This window comes from Seriola lalandi, unplaced genomic scaffold (assembly GCF_002814215.2).
Source record: "Seriola lalandi dorsalis isolate HSWRI2012SDOR001 ecotype SW California unplaced genomic scaffold, Sedor1 jcf7180002054692, whole genome shotgun sequence".
NCBI classification, from domain to species: Eukaryota; Metazoa; Chordata; class Actinopteri; order Carangiformes; family Carangidae; genus Seriola; species Seriola lalandi.
The window spans coordinates 3,883,905-3,902,106 of NW_019525245.1; the positions used below are offsets into that span (position 1 = coordinate 3,883,905).

Genomic DNA, 18,202 nt, shown 5'->3' on the forward strand with positions numbered 1-18,202 from the left:
TTGTTTTCAAGCGATAGTGGCAATTTCACATTTTTGTCAATGCATACCATTAAATTGAAGATTTTCATAGTTTTTATGGATGATTGTTGCAACCCTACAGTATGTAGTAGAGCATCAGTCACCAAGGGTACTATCTAATATTAAAATCTCTTGTTAGCTTCAAAGCCAGACAGGTACACTTGGCAGACATTTTTTCCTTACATGGGAGTTTGAAATTGAAAATGGATGTTTTGCTGATGGTTGGTTTTTTTTTCACATTTTCAATCAACCAGTTCCTTTTGTACTACATTCCCTGCTCTAGCTTACTCTCTTTTGGCCTTGTTAGGGTGCAAACAAGGCACTTTACCTTTAAACCACCTCCTTGGTGCTTCACTTGCTGGTGCCATACTCTCTATGTCCTGCATAATCTGAGGCACCCTTGGGTTTAAACCCCTGTTGAGTCTTTTTTTTTTTTAATCTTGGCTCAAACACAGGATGTCCCACAAGGCAACCTCAGACTTTCAAGTTTCAGCTCAGCTTTCCTCTGAGTGTACCCACTGAGCCCTTGACCTGAGGCTAAAGGCTAAGTTGCTAACGTGTGGCTAACTTCTTACCTCATATTCCGCCGGAGCCAGGCAAAGTATTATTCTCCTGTGGTCAGACTTACTGTCTCTTTACTGTCCCCGAATCCAGGACTTGGTTTATTGCACTTTCAAATTGAATCATTAATTGGTTATGTTTAATGCTCAGTACATTAATGAAACATCTGAGCAGGAGTTCTGAGCTCTGGAGCTGTCTTTTACTCCAAAGGTTCATGATACTGGGATGACGTATACTTCACCTCCAGTCTTTGGAGCCGCAGACGTTACCCCCTTGTTGAGGTGTGGTATTTATGCCTAGTCCACACGTTGGCATTGGGGAGATTTAGTGGCAACAGGAGTCTAATCCTGAGTCCTTTCCCTAGATAATCCAATGTAACACAGCCAGGAGACATAACTGGCAGGGATAAAGCCTTACACCTAGGAATGTTTGGCATTTCCACACAGTGAATTACCGTGACAGTCAAATGGAACACAAACTCAGATAAGAAAGGTAAACAGGAAATGGTCACACTATTAATTTCTCCTCTAATGTACATTGTCTATAGCTTGTTTACGGCCATTTTGCCATTTTTTTTCAACAATGTGCCAATCAGAGCTTTGTTTGCAGAATTTGGAATGAGGATGCTATCCTCCTGTGCCAAAGCCTGAAAAATCTCCCCAAAAATGGCATGAGATGAGATCAACAAAGTTATATACAGAAATAACAACAAACAATAAACTGCAGCAGTTTTCGTAATGATGGAAACTGACATAGACTGGGCGGATACTATAACTTCTATTTTACCATTTTTTCTTTAAAGGAAAGGATAAAGGGGCAGATTATTACATTGTAGGAAATACTAGCAGAAAGGATTAAGGAAAAAGATGCCTATGACATTGCTTGAGTCTTCTCCAACACCAGACATTCAGATCAGGAAAAGCATGTCTGTGGATCAACGTGAAATAATGAGATATGAAAATGACTAGGGGGCACTGGAGGAGTAGAGAGCTAGGGATTGTGGAGGAGGTTTGTGTTTGATCCCATCTCTTTCCCTGCTCAGTCACTTCACTTTATCTTCCTCTCCTATCACCCCATCTATTGGGAATATAGGGAATAATTAAGTAAAAGCATGTGCGCTGCCGTTATTGGTTTAAAATGGTGATTACTGCGAAGAGAATGTGTATGAGAGGGTGGTGATAGAGATTTGCCCTGTGTTTGGGGCATTCTAGACAAACTTTATTTCATATGTTTCATACGCAAAGCTTGTAAGGTGATCATTCATCTCACAGTGCTGGTGATTTTAAACACATTCTCAGTACCGTGGTCTGAAATACTACGCAACTTATACATTTTCTAAACTACTTATACTCATGACTTCTTCCAGTGCATCACCTTGTAAGCAACTCAGGTCATGATGCAGTGTAGTTAACACTGTGACCACTGATTACTAAAGTAAAGGTTTGCTGTATATGACCTTGCCCTCTAGGCACGAGCTCCATCTGTGTAGTAATTGCTGTTTAAATGCCACTGTGTATCGCATGAAATAAAACATTATGGAGTACCAACAGTCCATCGGCATTCGGATTTGTAAGCAGTGCTATAAAATTCAAAGGTCTCTAATTTAACGAATGTGACATTTCAGGTGGTGATTTATACATTTTGGTTATCATTACTGGCTTATTAGATTTTGAACTGAAGGTAAAAAATCTTGTAATTGTGGTAACATTATGTAGATATGCATGTTGTTAAGCTTCGTGGGACTTCATTTGAAGACTCTGACAATGATGTGATCTGAAAATTGAATAATGTTAAAGCCTGGAAACAAGTTCACATATCATTACAAGCAGCATACGTCTGAGCAGCCTTCTTTATATTCAAAGTATAAAGTGAAGTGGAACTTCTGCAGAGCTGTAAAATATCCCTGAATTGATTTACACCTTTCTTTGTCTCTTTGCCTGCAGAACTTTGACAACTACAAGGAGACGGCTGAACAGTACAACCAGGCAGCTACCAAAGCTGAGGCTCACATCCGGTAAATACTGTGAATGAGCTTTACAACACCATTTACTGTGGAAAGAACCATTGAGCATAGTCATTACGTTGTTGTTCCCTTACTGCCTCAGTACTACTATGTTTTTACGAGCCTATCGTAGGCACAAAAAAAAAAAAAAAAAAAAGGTTTCTGAATACACCTGTAAATTATCTGTTAGTTGAAGCAAAGTCTGAGAACTTTGGATAACGGAGAGAAACCAGCTCTGCCAAGCAGGAAGTCCAGACAGTTGTTAGAATACAGATGTGAGCAGAGACCAGAGTGTGAAGCCTTTTTGCAATATTGGCTTCCTGTTAATGTGAACGCCACACCTCCTGCAACTGCCTGACAGTAAAAACATTGTTTTTCACACATAGTGGTGGGGCTGGGCGATAATTTACTGTTATCACTTCTCGTGTCCCATATAATAGTATTGTGACAAATTCTCAAATTAACATGTCAAAGTTTACCATTTTCCAGATGAACGATCAGTAAAACTGTTCCAGCATGAGAGATTAAAATACTTGAGAAAATATGCATTTTTAATTTAGGATTTCGATCTATTGAAATAAGTATTTCACACAATGTGGAAAAGATAGTTTTGAGCTTTTATCATGTAATTTTGTCATAACAGGCATATTGTAAAACAATAGATACTGATGCAATTATTATTGACGCTATATGGCTACTGTGAGGTGTACTGTCAAATTGTCTACTAAGTGCAGTATATTTTGACCCACTTTAACTTATTTAACTTCCATTTCATTAATTCTGAGAACATTACACTAAAATAGCCTAATAGATCTCACTCACTGCTTATTTTGTCTTTGTTTCCTTCTTGTTTCTGTTTAAGTCAACCATTTTCTTTCTCTTTTTCTGGCTTTATCTGAAAATTAGATATGGCAAAGAAAAAATGAAAATTGCTAAATATATGAGAGTATTATTGTCTTTGTGTTTATTCCTCTTTGTTCTTTCCAGTGCTTGGAGAGACAACTTGAATTGTCTAAAGCTGATTAACATTCTGTGCTGTGAATGGGTGCTAGGTTTCATGTATTGTTTGTAAAAAAAAAAAAAATATATAAAAATGGATGCATTCATGTGGCATATAGGGACTCTTCACATTTTGGCCAATGCGTATTATGATTTTGACATCATCATCCTCTCCTTGTCTTTTTTTTTAAAATAAGGATACACCTCTATATTATCATCTGTCTTGTAGCCACTACCAACTTGGCCTTTTAACTTGGCCCCATTCTGCTGTTAAATAAACAGAAACAGCAGGATTTCGCTAGAAGCAGAGGTGCTTCTCTGGGATTACAGAGTTCAGACCTCACCTGCTGTCAAAAAGCATGTCAGTTTGAGTCAACACTGAATCACCTCCATACTGGGAGTGTGTGGGCCTTGCCAATTTACGCCCCTTTATAACACCCATTCTCACCCCTTTTTGGAAGGAGACAAAGCCAAAGAGCTCAGCGAATCCAATTTAGTCAGAAAGCCATTCATTTTCCCTTTTCCCACGTGCATGGCAATGATTATTGCAAAACTGATGAAAGATGGCTAATTAATCCAGATCTTTTTTTTTTTTTTTTTTCTCTCTCTCATCCCTCACCTTTTGGTTTTCATTAACACATAAAGACTTTGCTTTTCTACCCTCTCTCGCATGTCTTACTGTACACCACTACAACCAGGACTCCAGTTAGAATTAAGCATCTCCAACACAAAACCTGTAAAAAACCATAATGTAAGAGCCACCTAATTTTCCCTCTACTGCCAGCAGCATTAATTTAAATTTTTAGTTGCACATGCACACAAAGTCACATGAGATCCACCTGGAACCCAACAAACACAATTGAAAAATGAGAAATCTCCCTGCAGAAAAGTAATCACTTATTATTGGCTTGATTAGTACATTTTAAATTGATATTTTAATAACTGTCTGAAAAGATTAATCATGATGAAATAACTGCACTTTTTCCTCATTCACCTGTTTGCAGTGTGTGATTTATATACGGATATTACACATTTAATTGAATAGTCTAAGACCTTTCCATTGGATAATAAAGGTAGAGTAAATTAGTGGCTCAGTTCATTAAAGGGTTTGTTTATTTGCAGCCGTAATTTATTTCCCAATAAACTCTCTACTTCATCACTAAAATGTCTGTTCATAGCAAGTTGGGAAATGATACGAAGTTATAAACAGTGTCAGTTTACACATTGTTGCATCAGTGTGTTACTTTGCATCGTAAGGTTTAACAAGTTAAAGTGCCTTACCATTTAAAGGCAACCTTCAAATCTGTCCTAGAAATTTTATTGCATGCCATTTTCCTCTCTATAGTGATGTATTATTGCCATTATTATGATGTAGTCAGTCTAGTGCATCCCTAGAAACAGCAAGAGGAGAAAGTAGATATACGGTCTTTTTGCCAGCTTTGCACTAATGGGCAGTGACCTCATCCTCGACACTGCCATCCTTATGCACCTGGTCCATTGAATTCAGCAGCAGTTAATTCAAGTCCCAAATTTTGTCCAAACGGTTACATTAGCAAGGATTTGCTGTTGTTCACAGCTGCAAGGAAGAGGTTAGAAGATCAATTCAGCACGAGTTTGCCAGAGGAATAGCATTTTGTCCTGCCATAATGTGTTGCCCATTATTTTCTCACTGCATGCATACACACACACACACACACACACACACACACACACACACATACACGTGTGCACACAAACTTCCACTCCCTTTTCACTTTCTATCTCTGCCACACATACAAGCACACTTTGTATTCAGGCAGTCATGTGCTCGTCATGTTCTGTCAGCATTTGGGCAGTGTTTCATTGTGCCATGGTCACACTGTCATTTCACACTACACTGACCACCCAGTAATTATTCTATTTACCAACTGCTAAAAGGAGGGGGGAGCCATAGGGGGGGCTGCAGCACAGTCCAACGTGTTATGTAGCTACAGTATGTCTTTTTCTTCTGATTTTGTCTCTGTCTCCAGTTGTGTTCTCTGATTGTCTCATTTAACTAATTCTAGAATCATTTTCTGTCTCAGTCACTTGTTATGTCTCTGCCCATGGTTTAACTTTGTCTGCCTGTATTTATTGCCCTCAGCCTCTTTTTCTTCTTCTTCTGTCTTCATGTTCTTAGCAGGCATGAGAAAGAAAAGGAAATTAATTGAGCTTAAAAGGTCAGCTGAAAAAATAATTTCTCTCTTTCAAGTAAAACTATCTGGCACTTGTGTCATTTGGAATCTTTTCTCTTCTTCCTCTGGATAGTTTTGGTTGTAGTAGTTGTATTGTTGCACATGAAGGCCAGCACATTGGCTGATGAAGCCACAAATATAGCCAGAGAATGACAAAACCAAAATGATAAGTAGCTAATAAGCACTGCAAGAGTGAGGACTTAGAGCACCTTCAATATTGCTGTGACTATACGGAGATCACCTTAGTCAGTGGTTGAGAAGATGACGCGTAGGATTAGAGGTTTCAAATTTGATAAAAGCAACCATGACTGGCTGCTGGTAGGAGTGTAGGAAAACCACATAGCCCCATAACCCTTTTTGGGGATATGGAAATCAGGCACAGTGGTCTGAATAAGTTATAAGGGACTCCACAGCTCCGATTTCCTTTTAGTCATTTCCAGTTGTTTATTGACATTGACGGTACTCGCACTTTGGCTGCTATTACCAACCTGTGATTTCAGGACCGGCTCTACATAGTTTGCAAGTTAAAGCTAAAAGCTGACTCTTACACCTGAGGAGGGTATTTTGTTGATAACAACGCAACAAGATGGACGCTCACTGTGACATTGTCCCTTTTTTCCTACACTGAAGAGATCACACTCTCCAAAACATTATTCTCAAGTGGAGACATAGTGAGTGGTGAAACATTATCTGGTGCCATTTGCTACTTGCCTTGCCCAACAACATGGGGCATTTTAGAGGAGTTCATCCATTAACCTTGCCTTGGGGTATGAGACTACCCATATTCCCCAAAAATACCTCACCCAAGAGACCCACAACATTGCAGCTGAGCTTACCTTAAGATGTTAAAATCCATTAATCCTCTTAAAAAAAAAACCTTGCTACTCTCAAAGTGTTAGCAAAGACAGAAACTAAGTGAACCTCAGGTGGATGTCTGTGTGAGGATTCACTATGAAGTAAATGCTGACAGTTTGTGGTTAAAAGCCTGCTTTCATGTGGGTTTGTTATTTCTACTTTATTCTGTATGTGTGTCTATTCTTGTGTGTATGTGGGTAGCGTGTCCAATTAGTGAAAGAGACAGGTAGCTTACTGTGAGGATCTCTGTGCCCCCCAAAGTAGCAGACTGCTAGTCATTACTAGAGACAGGGCCTGTCTGCACTGTGGTCCAACAAATACTTACCAATAAGACAGAAAGCTACAGTCACTCGCGCACTCTACCTCTTTGGCTGTCTGTAAAGAGATAAAGAAGAAAAATATAAAGAAACACACGCGCACACACACTCCTGCAAATGATCACATTCACAGGTAGGTCAGGTTTACTGGTCTCTGCACTTTGACAGGTGAAGACTTAGACAGGTGTCTCCTAACAGGACAGCACTGGCTAATGGGTTACATTTTTCATTGCTGCATTTAACAGCAGCTTTTCATCAAGCCATTGTTTTTATTTTGTTGATGTGAATAGAATCAGAATTAGTCTATTTGCCATTACAGTAAAAAAGGATGCAGGGGTGGGCTGATTTTACTTTTTCTCCCCCGATATTGACTCTGATACATTACCTCAGGGGAATCTGCCAATACTGATTCCCAATCCGATAACAGTGCTTTTTCCTAAATTTAAATTCTGCATACCACACTGTGTGGAAGGAAGTGTGAGGTAAGGCCAGGGATTGCTGTAGTGGTAAACACTGACTCAGCAGCCCACACACTGAATGAATGTGACTGATAGCGGAGATACAGTCTTTTATAATTAAATTGACAAAGTTACTGTATTAGTTTGTGGATCAGACTTATAAATGTCAGTATCTGCCCTGATATCAATCCATGTATTTATATGCAATTACTGAATGGATCGGAGTGGATCCCATGTCAACTCTGATCATGGACATCGCAGTTATTATTATAATAGGAAAAATGTGTAACTTTGTGTATTGCTACCACTGCTACAAGGACGACAGGACCTCAAACAGGGACGAGGGACATTTAAAACACAGTAGTCTACCATAGTGTGACACACTGTATATATTCAGCCAAGCAGTGCAACATGCAGCAGGCCATATGTAATACTGTATCCTCCAAGCAAAGGAAGAGATTAATGTGATAACAGTGCATTTTATTGTGCAAAAATAATGTGTGTACATTATTCACTACACTTGTTGTGCTTTACTGATTTGAAAGCAACACTTTTTCAAAAGAAAAGTGAAGTTGTTTAAAGAAAAGGACCTTTTAAATTAAATTACACACAAAACTGGAATTGAAATTGTTGATGATAAAAAGGCTAGTGATGGGAAGTGATAGCAGCGAAACGCTCCAAAGAGCATGTCTCACCCGATGTCACTCACAACTCGAGTGAGTCATCCAACCGCAAGTTCTCCTGATTGAAAAGTTATCAGCGATGAGATGTCACACACAAACACACGTGCACATGTGCACCTTATCTTGTTCCCGCATGTCACCTGTTTTAATGAAACACTCTCCTTATCCCCTCCCATCTCTCTCTCTATATATTCCCACAAAGTGAGTTTGGTGGGGATCAATCAGCCGGGCTAACAGAGTGCGAATTGTTCTCCTACATTCCTATCTCCCCTCAGCACTTCAGTTGTCAGCGTATGAAGATACGGGCGGAGTTCTGTCTGTGTTCAGTCCATAACTTGTAGTTGTTTTTGATTGCTATTCCCATTTGAGGACAGAGACTTTGTAAGTGTTTCAGTGGAGTTGAGATTAAATTTGGTGAAGGTTTTGGGTGTTGTCATATTGTGACATTTGAGTTTAGGATTTAAGAGTCCTGCATCACTTAGCAAAGGTGGGATAAGTGATTATTATGACTACCAGAATAATCATTGCTACTGAGTTATGTCAGTCCCTCACAGGCTTTATGAACTAAATCTGTAGTTCTGATTTTATATGATTCTAAAGTAAGATTTCTGCCTGCTGAAGTATAATGTTGTGGATGTTATCCTTACGGCAGTATCATGAAAGCTTTACAAAGCCTCTAACAATACGTAGATGCAGGACCTGTCATTCCTTTTGATCTCACCCCAGCCATGACATCTTTGATCCTCTCTTCTCTTCCCCTCCACTCAGCGTAATATTAAAAACCAAAAGTACAATGCCATGGCTGCTGCTTTAAAGGAACCCAAATCCTTGTCATCAAACATTAATAACCATTCACACACCACACACACACACACACACACACACACACACCAACACCAACACCAACACAAACAACACCAACTTTAGACACAGAGAATAATAAAATGCTACGCCTTTACGATCTTTCCTTTTTCTTCTTATTGCTTTATTCCCCAATGTCACGCTTTGCAGTAGTGCAGAACTTGAGCTCTCTTCATAAAAACCACACACTGCCAAGGTGAGACAAAAAAATAATGAGAAACTTTAACGATTTGAGCCTAAATCATTCTCCCCCAACTCTGCACGTATTTATGCAAAATGTCACATGCAGAAAGCAGTTGGAGTGTTGTTTTGCTTCTTCTCCCTGCGATAGTTAGCTATCAAACTAGCTGGGGCGGCTAATGTTTTTCTAATAAGAGCTCACCTTTAATTTCAGTCAAACGAGGCAGTTGGTGCAGATTAGCAGAGGCAATTTTCTGCTTCAGATTCCATTATTAAAACACTCCTGCTATCAGAAAGTTTCTCTTGTTGAATTGAGAAAAGAATGAGTTTTTTTTTTTTTTTTTTTTAACTTGAGCTTGGATTAATACCTTGGGGCTATTGTTGCTGTTATCTTCTACTCTTAGGGAGTAATTCAGAATACCAACCAGCTGTCAGAGTGCAAAGTCAAACATCAACCAGTTGTATAATTTTAATCATGTGATTGAAACTCTTCCCAACAGATTTTAAACTGACTAACACAACAACACCATTTTTGTTTTCAGTGTATGCAAATCATCTGTTTTAAAAGGCTTACCATGGCAAATTCTCCTTTCAATCTCATGTGGACATAATGTCCTTTTTAATTTGAATGAGAGACATTCAGCCCCAAATCCTATATACAGTATCATAACATTATTAGATATTTTAATAATAACTCAAGCCAGCTCCTCAGATGAGTGTATCCAACTTGCTTTAACATGATTAAAACTTGTCTATTCTTGTTAACATGTGTGTACTATATAGACCTTATCAGTGGCCCATCTGACTGACCGTTAGCAAAACATTACACAAAGAGAACTAATATTCATCTGCCACCCTGAGCACAAAGTGATGTGGCACCACATGACATGGCAGAGGTACAATGGGTTACTGTTTGTCCATGAGAGCTGAGGGTTGTTTGTCATTTAATATGTCACTGTCATGTTTGTTCTCCCTCTCTCTCTCTCTCTGCCTCTTTTTCTCTCTCTCTCTCCCCCTCTCCATCTCCCTCTCTCCCTGGCTGCATTCACTTCCCTTTTCATGAATATTCTCTCCGTCAGTGATTTATTTAATCCTGTCGCTCTACCCTCCACTGCACACGCAAGCACACATGGGCACACATACTGAGACTACACAAGACACACACCAGTGCAGAGGAAATTCTCCCACAGTTTTCCATGTGTACAGTTTATCTTGTCTGCGTGCGCACACGCGCACACACACACACACACACAAGCCATTGTGTGTGTGTGAATCTCAGGTGGTCAGCCTCCCAAAATAAAAAGGCATGTCCCATCATGTCAAATGAAGCCATGCGTCTCATTCCTCATCAAACCAAACACTAATTCTGTCTCTGTGTCTCTGGCTCTTTCCGCAGTACAGTCTTGTATACAGCCTGAAATTATCATTGCAGGATAACAACATGAAGTTCATTATACATTTACATTTATATCAAGTTATGTCAAGAAAGAAATTGACAAGTCACCCTTTCTGCTGTCTGAGATGTCTCACTAAGGTTTGTACTCTACAAAATTTTAGACAATAAAGTGTCACACAGAGGGAGCAGAGAGAGGTACAGGATCCCTCTTCTATTCTATTCTATTCTATTCTACTTGGGGTTTAAAGTTCATTCTTGACCTTGGAAGCAGCAGTTCATAAAGTTATCCTTCAATAAGTACCATTATGTTGATGTTCAGGAGCTTTCAATCACAACACATGATCATCATCAGCAGATGGAGTTTCTGGATTTTTTTTTCACACTTCAACTATTTAATCATGTTGGCTCAAATTTGAGGTTAAACGTTTATTCTTGCACTTGCACAAATGAGAATGGCTTTAGGGGCTCTAAAAAAAGACATTTGAACATATAATCACATGACAACTGGGCAAACTGTGGATGAAGATCACATGATATAGTAGAAAGCCCCAGAACAGTTGCTGAATGAACCAGTGTGTGTGTTTATTCTGTTCTATTCTACTGTATTCTATTCTATTTGATTTATCTATTTATTCTGTTGTGTTCTTTTTTGTTGCTAGTCGGCTATGTGTACATGAGATCTTGTGCAGGATGCAGTACTGTGAATGATAAGTTATGTGTCTCTGTCTTTGTGTGTATGCATTTGCATGTGTGTGTACATATCCATATTCCAATCCTCCCAGTTACGAGTTCTGTCACAACAGCAGGTAAATTACCACAAGCAACAGAGCACTCAAGGATTACCCTCGTGTAGGATTAGCATTCACTACCTGTATGTGTGTGTCTGTGTGTGTGTGTGTGTGTGTGTGTGTGTGTGTGTCTGTGTGTGTGTGTGTCTGTGTGTTTTTGTGGGTGTGGATGTGATTGTGTGCTTTTGTCTACACACATGTACTGTTTGTGTGAGTAAGATAAAAAGAAAAGGGAAAGTTTGACTTTGACTCCTAAGCTGCTTTGTGTATGCATAATTCATGTGTCTCCACAGGCTGCACCTTGAAGCCTTGGAAACTATCTTAGCTACTCCAACTGCAGCTAAAACAAACCTCAAACAATCTCAAGTGTTTTATTTTCTTTTGCTCATCATAAGCTTTAATGACACAAACCAGAAATTGTTGGTGCTGCTGTTACTGCAATTTCAACTCAGTTGAACCTTGAAGAGTCAGTAAGGTTTACTCACCTGTACCTTGTGTCTTGATTTAGAGCAGCCAGTTCTGGTCTATTGTCTTTTTATTTGTGCAAACCTGATGTTGAAATTTCAATTGGACTAGTGATCCTTTTTTTAGAGTCCCATAAATATTTAATGTCATTAAAGGAAGTATGGCTCAATATCTGACAAAGAATCAACAGTGGAGAATACTAATCAGTCAGTTCTCTTTTGTTGACATTTTTAGGCAATACTGAATAACGGGTAGCAACACCTGGTACAAAACTACTGCTTTCATTTCTAAAACATGAGGCTCTATTAAAACAGGCAATCCATTGAGTCACAAAGGAACAACAGGATGTTTGCAGCCAAGAGATTCGAGCACATAACAAATGTTTTCGGCTGGTACTGCTGTGTTATAATCACACTGATCCCCCTCTCCACCCTCTGCTTCTAGACCCCGGCAGGCTGCGTCTGTGTGCACTGAACTTCAGACCAAGGTGCTCCAGTGCTACAGAGAAAATCCACAGCAGACCCTGCACTGCTCCAGCCTGGCCAAACAGTACATGACCTGTGTCCAGCAAGCTAAAAAGGTAGGCGAGGGCTATTTACAGTATGTGTGTGCATAAGAGAATGAAGAAAATAGTATTTGTGGACAGGATGGTTGTGTGAATGCTTGGTTTTGTGGGAGGGTTAGGTTGTAATATGTGTCAGCATTTCCCCATACGTAGGGCTCTGATTAAGACCCACACTGATAGATAAAATCACTCAGTTTCTCATTCAATTTAGGTAAATCTTTCATTAGTACACCTCATTTCACTCTTTTCAAATTAATTTTTGGCCACACACACGTCTGAGTTGTGTGTGCTGTAGTAACTGAGCGGGGACTAGAGGGTTCGCTGTGAGCAGACGCCCAGCTAGCGTCCACCAATAGTCTAATAGATGTGAGGCGTTTAGGGTAGATCTGTAAATTGTAGCTACAGAAAATTACCTCGGTTACCTCAGTCACACACCACCCACTACCACAAATAAAATCTCAACCTTTGGGAAACTGTTTATGTGAATGTTGAATGTGTGTCACAGGTAACACTGTGCTTCCCAACTTTAAATCAATTTCCCACTCCCTTTGTTTTTTTCCTTTGCCATTATCACTCCTTGCTCATTCCCTTTGATTGACACACTTGGCCAAAGTATTTGTGTAGCTCCCGTTCCTTTAAAGATACATTTTTTAATTTGCTTGCAGTCTTTTATTTTTAAAACCATAGAAGGATAACAGTTAATTAGTCAGACCTGGAAGGAGCTTGACAGTGAGTCTGACAGTGGAACAAAAAGGTGAAGAGACAAATAATCCTTTCAGTCCTTATACCAAATCGGTTAACTTCTGAGAATTGTAATCTGCATGTTGGTTACTTTGACACTTCAAACAGGACGCCAAATCAATGAGACATGCTTATTGAGTGGATTTATAAGTCACCAGGCATAGACTGTGTTTTGGAACTTTCTGATAGGAAGATTACACCGTTATTAGTGTATTAAAATCAGTTTTAGCATTCAGTGCTTTGAAATGCCTTCTGCTTTCTGCTGATGCTTTTCGCAAATAGTGTTCAGACCCTACGCTTATCTACAAAGTGCTTATTTTACCCAATTTCTCCATCAAAAAACAATAATGAATGGAGCAATTTGCACATTATTATCGTGACAAAATACACTGATATGGCTCCAAACTAGATAAAAGACAAAACAACAATTGGTGAATTTGGCAGTTTAAACAGTCGATAAAAGCAAGGCAAAAGCTCAAAATAAAAGCAATCGCTCTTTTTAAACTGGTTCAAAAGATCCATTTGCCAGGGGGACGGTGCCCTTTGGGGGAAAAAAACAGTGTATATTTGTTTGTAAAGGAGTCAGTGTTTGGTGAGCATGTTCTGTATAAATTCAGTTTGTGAGTGTTTTAAAGAACAGGTAGTAGTGCAGAGTAGAGGCAAGCTGTTTTTCTCTTTGTAAAATGTGAGGCATTTGTTTAATTCCGATTCAATCAGGCATATCCCTGACAGAGTGAGTGTGAATGAGAGTCAGAGACAGAAAGAAAGGGGGGGGCACTGAGTGAGTAAAAGGGCAAATAAATGAAAAAGTAAAAGATATTGTATCGAACATGGTGAGTGTTTTGGGCTGAAAACAGACAGACAGGTCAGACTCTGAGCTCACACTATCTTCTGAAGAGAAATTGGAAGTTTTTCATAAGTGGTTTGGATTCCAGACATTGCCGCTCTACGGTTGACTTTAGAGGGAGAATAAGAATTACTGTTCAATTTCTGGTACAGCACACCAAACTACTAAATATCTTTGAACTATATTCATATGATAAAATGTTTTTTTCTGCCTGGAATTCCTATATTTCTAAAAGTTGTGGCCTTTTTTTATTTTTTTTTATTTCAAATGGTTGGAGAAGGAAAGTCGTGATCTGAAGCATTTTATCACCAAAATCTTTTCTGTCTAACCTTTCTTTCTTGGGATAATCTAACAGAGATTAAACCTTGCTTTTGAAGAGTGACCTGCGCTACTCTTTTGAAGAGGGTGGGATTTTCAGGTTGACCTTTAAGACTTTTGAAGAGCTATGTCCCAAGCTCAAACTTTAAGAGGCATATAAATGTTCCTAGATTTAAGATATAAAAGTGTGAAAATAAAAAAAAAATCATATTTTAGTATCTTATTAAACTACATCCATCAAATATCACCTCTTTCTTTCTGACTTATCCAGGCATCTTGTGTGTTATCTCCTCATCCACGACTCTTTCATGCTGCTGTCACTGTTGATCCATCTCTTTCCCCTCCAATTCCCATCCTCCATGCATCCCTCTTCCTATATTAAAACCTCTATCACTGGCATTAACCAGTGCATTAGCTCAGATCTGCACTGCTGGCCATGGAGCTCTGTTAGGTCTTAGCTAGGTTTGGCTAGGAGATGCACATATTCACAGAAAAGCCCTTTCCAGTTAGTGAACTTCAGCAGCTGATTGTAATATTGTGCTGTAGTTTAAGAGCTGAAACCTTGATCCCAGTGCTTCAGTCAGACTTTACTTGAATCTCTTGCTGTTATAATTACTTGCATCCATATTCTACTACGGTCTCACGGTTCATTTACAGTATTTTTAACGCCAGAGGCAAGGATTGGACAGAATCATGTGCAGCCCAATGAGAGTAGGCAGGAGGGGTCAGTGAAAGTAGCAGGGCATAAAGAAGCCACAGAGAAAAAGAAGATGGGTGACATAAATGTACATGTAAACATGTAAAATCATACAGTTGGAAAAAAAGCTTTTCAAGACTTATGTCAAGAACTTAAGATTTTCTTAGTTTTTATGGAATTATTTACTAATGCAGGTTAAAAATGTGGATATTCAAATAGCACCTTGGAATGACTGAGACTGGGTCAGAAAGAGAGGGGAGACGAGTAACGGTGCCACCAGAGGCTCCCAATCAGTCAGACTTAATGAAAAGAAATGAGTGGGCAGTCCCAAGACCCCTCTGGACACGCAGGCAGTTGTCCAGTCTGCCTGTCTATAAATGGATCTGACAGAGCCAGCAGCTTGGCAAAGAAGAGCACTTGGACAAGAGTTTAACTAGGAAAAGTTTTAGAATTGCTGCAGGTGGTTAAGGGTCAACAGGGAGCAATACGCACTGCACATGTAGTCATGAGAGAGAGCAGTGCATCATATTTCATTATGAAGTATTATGTTCTGTAGACCCCGGAGGAAGCATTTTGTTAAGGTTGAGACTGTTTAATAATGGAGGTTTTACCTTTCGCTCAACATGGGTGCCTCTGTGCTTATTCCAAAAGTGGAACAGAAGGTTTGATCATTTATGTCAAGGAGGTAATTACATTCATCTAGCATGAGCTCATCTGTTGTCTGTATTGCACATGGAAAGTGAAGAATGACATAGCAAAATGCCACATGTTTTGATTCATTGTAGTCAGAAAATATTATTAAAACAACTGGCCAGATAATAAACAGTTTACCATCTAAATGCTTTAAAGTAACATGAGATTTTTTTTATTTTTTTTTATGATGGATCTTTTTTTTAGGAACAAATATTTTTTGAATTCCATTACTGTAGCTCAGGCCGACATAGATGACCTCCTTAATTTTGTAAGGCCACTTCTCTTCCACATTGGAGGACAGAAATAATACTCCAAAAAAGAAGCACTTTACAGAGAGAAAGAGGTCAATTTTGTTTAAACTAACACGCTGAATAAACTGGCTGTTCATGGGCAGATGAAATAGTGAGCAAGTTAGAAAAGACACAACATTTTCAGCTTTGTGCAACAATAACATGACTACTAAATAGACGAAAAAGCTTTTAGCCTGGTGAAAACCTCCCGACAGCTTAAAAGCTCTGTTCTTTTGTTATCTGTATGTGCTTGTAAGGATTTTCTAAAGCAGACGCATTCTTCCCTGTGATTAAAGGGAGAATGCTGTATTTTCCCCCCAAAATTAATCTTTGTCTGAAGTTGATAACTTATGGTTCACGCTTTTCTTGAATATAAATTTATCTTTCTCTCTTTTGTCTCTCTCTGTACATGAAGCTTGACGTCTATCAAATATCATCTATTTGCCTGAAGCCCTAACTCTCTTCCTCAGTTTTCTGGTATTTTCCATATTCTCCAGTCAATTTTAAGTTCATTGTCTCAACATAACTACACATATACACAGGATACCTAGTTTAAGCTTAAGTTAAACTTTGTGTGCATGAATTGCACAGTAGCAGGCCCTACTGTCTTGTCCGGGGTCTGTCAGTTCTGTCACTTCCACCCAGCTGCCATTGGCGTTTATGGCTTTCCAGGAGTTTATTTATGTAAACTCTACTGTATATATCTGTTACATGCCATCCGCTTGTCTGTGTTTGTCAATCAATCTGCCAATGCAACCACCGCGCTGCTTATCTGTCTTTTTTCAGCCAGTGTCCTGATCTGAACATCACCAGAGTATCTATCTCACTTTCTCTGTCTCCCGCTTGAAGTCCATCCAACTCACTATCTACAGTAGCACAGCCTTCCTTATGTGTCACTCAAAAGTTCTTTTATGTTTTAATGTTGATTCAGGCATACACACACACACACACACACACACACACACACACACACACACACACACACACACACACACACACAGTATATATACATATATATATGCACATTTTTCACATGTTCTTCCCTCAGCCATCCATTAAAGACAGTCTCTTCAGGATATGGCCTTGCACCTCCTCTCTGCTATCACTCCCCTGTCTCTCTCCTGTCAGTGTCTCTGGTCATAGGCTATTGTCATGCATATGGGACCTTAAGTGTGTGTGAGTGTGAGTGTGTGTGCGCGTGTGCGTGCGTGTGCATGCGTGTGTGTTGGATGCAGGGTAAATGTCAGCTCACCAAGGCCCAGCATTATCATGAAGCTTTGTGGGTTTTGTCTCTCTTTGGCTCTTTGGTGTGATGTTAGGCAGTATTGTATACATTACCACTATATGGTCATTGTCATTGGAAGCTTTCATACTCATCCCACTGTGTGGTTGCATGTATGTGTGTTTGCCCCCTTTACCTTTCATCGCCTGTCCTCTCTTTTAACCTCCTTCTCAGTGAAACAAAACACAGCCATCCTCAAAGTCACCTTCAATAACAAACACTTCTCAAACCACCACTTGCTTTAAGCATCACCCCCACAACCCATTCCTCCACAATACTCCAAGCCTCTAGTGCCAACCATTTGCAGAATGCTAATGCTAGTGCTGTGCCATTTAATACCATCAGCAGGGGCCAATGGCATTGGAGCAACACTGGTTGGTTAAGTGCCACTCTGTGTTTCCCTTGATTGCCCTGGCTTTGTGGAGCATTGCTATAACAACAAAGTATGTGGAACAGGTGCTTTTGTAAATGCGTACATGATTCTATTTTTAAAGGTAATCAGAAATCTGTCTCAATTACAGCTTTTAACAAGTGCAGGAAATGAGGATGCAAATAATAGAAATACCGAAAAAAAAACATGGATTAAATCAACACCACTCTGAAACAGTGGCTGCACCTCTTGCTGATGTGGATATTGATGGGTAGATTTTGAAAGTACAACAAGATTTGCATGTTAATGATTATCCTATTAGTCATAAAATGGCCCGACCTGCTTCGCTGTATTGGAAAGGGATATTTCACTTCGCTACCATCCCACGGAAATCGTCTCATTTCACACCTTTTTTTGATCCAGACAATCGCAGCCTATAAGCTGGACAGTGTGGACTGACAAGAGGCTTACATCTGTGGTTTAAATTAAATGGCAGTAATCACTGTCACACATGACGTTGTATACATCAGTGATATCTGTGACATTGTTACCTTTGCCCTGTGTAAGGCTTGTAAAAGAAGGTGTTGTAAGCAGAACAGGTAA

At 39.4% G+C, this 18,202-nt stretch overlaps 1 protein-coding gene across 2 annotated transcripts in view; it reads left to right on the top strand.

The window, feature by feature from the left end:
- Positions 1–18,202, top strand: part of chchd6b (coiled-coil-helix-coiled-coil-helix domain containing 6b) — a 52,491-nt gene that overhangs the window by 25,092 nt on the left and 9,197 nt on the right. For both annotated transcript variants that reach the window (XM_023423732.2, XM_023423733.2), the window contains exons 6-7: positions 2,523–2,593; positions 12,241–12,376. In XM_023423732.2, coding sequence (XP_023279500.1) covers positions 2,523–2,593; positions 12,241–12,376 — 207 coding nt within the window. The remainder of the gene's footprint in view (positions 1–2,522; positions 2,594–12,240; positions 12,377–18,202) is intronic.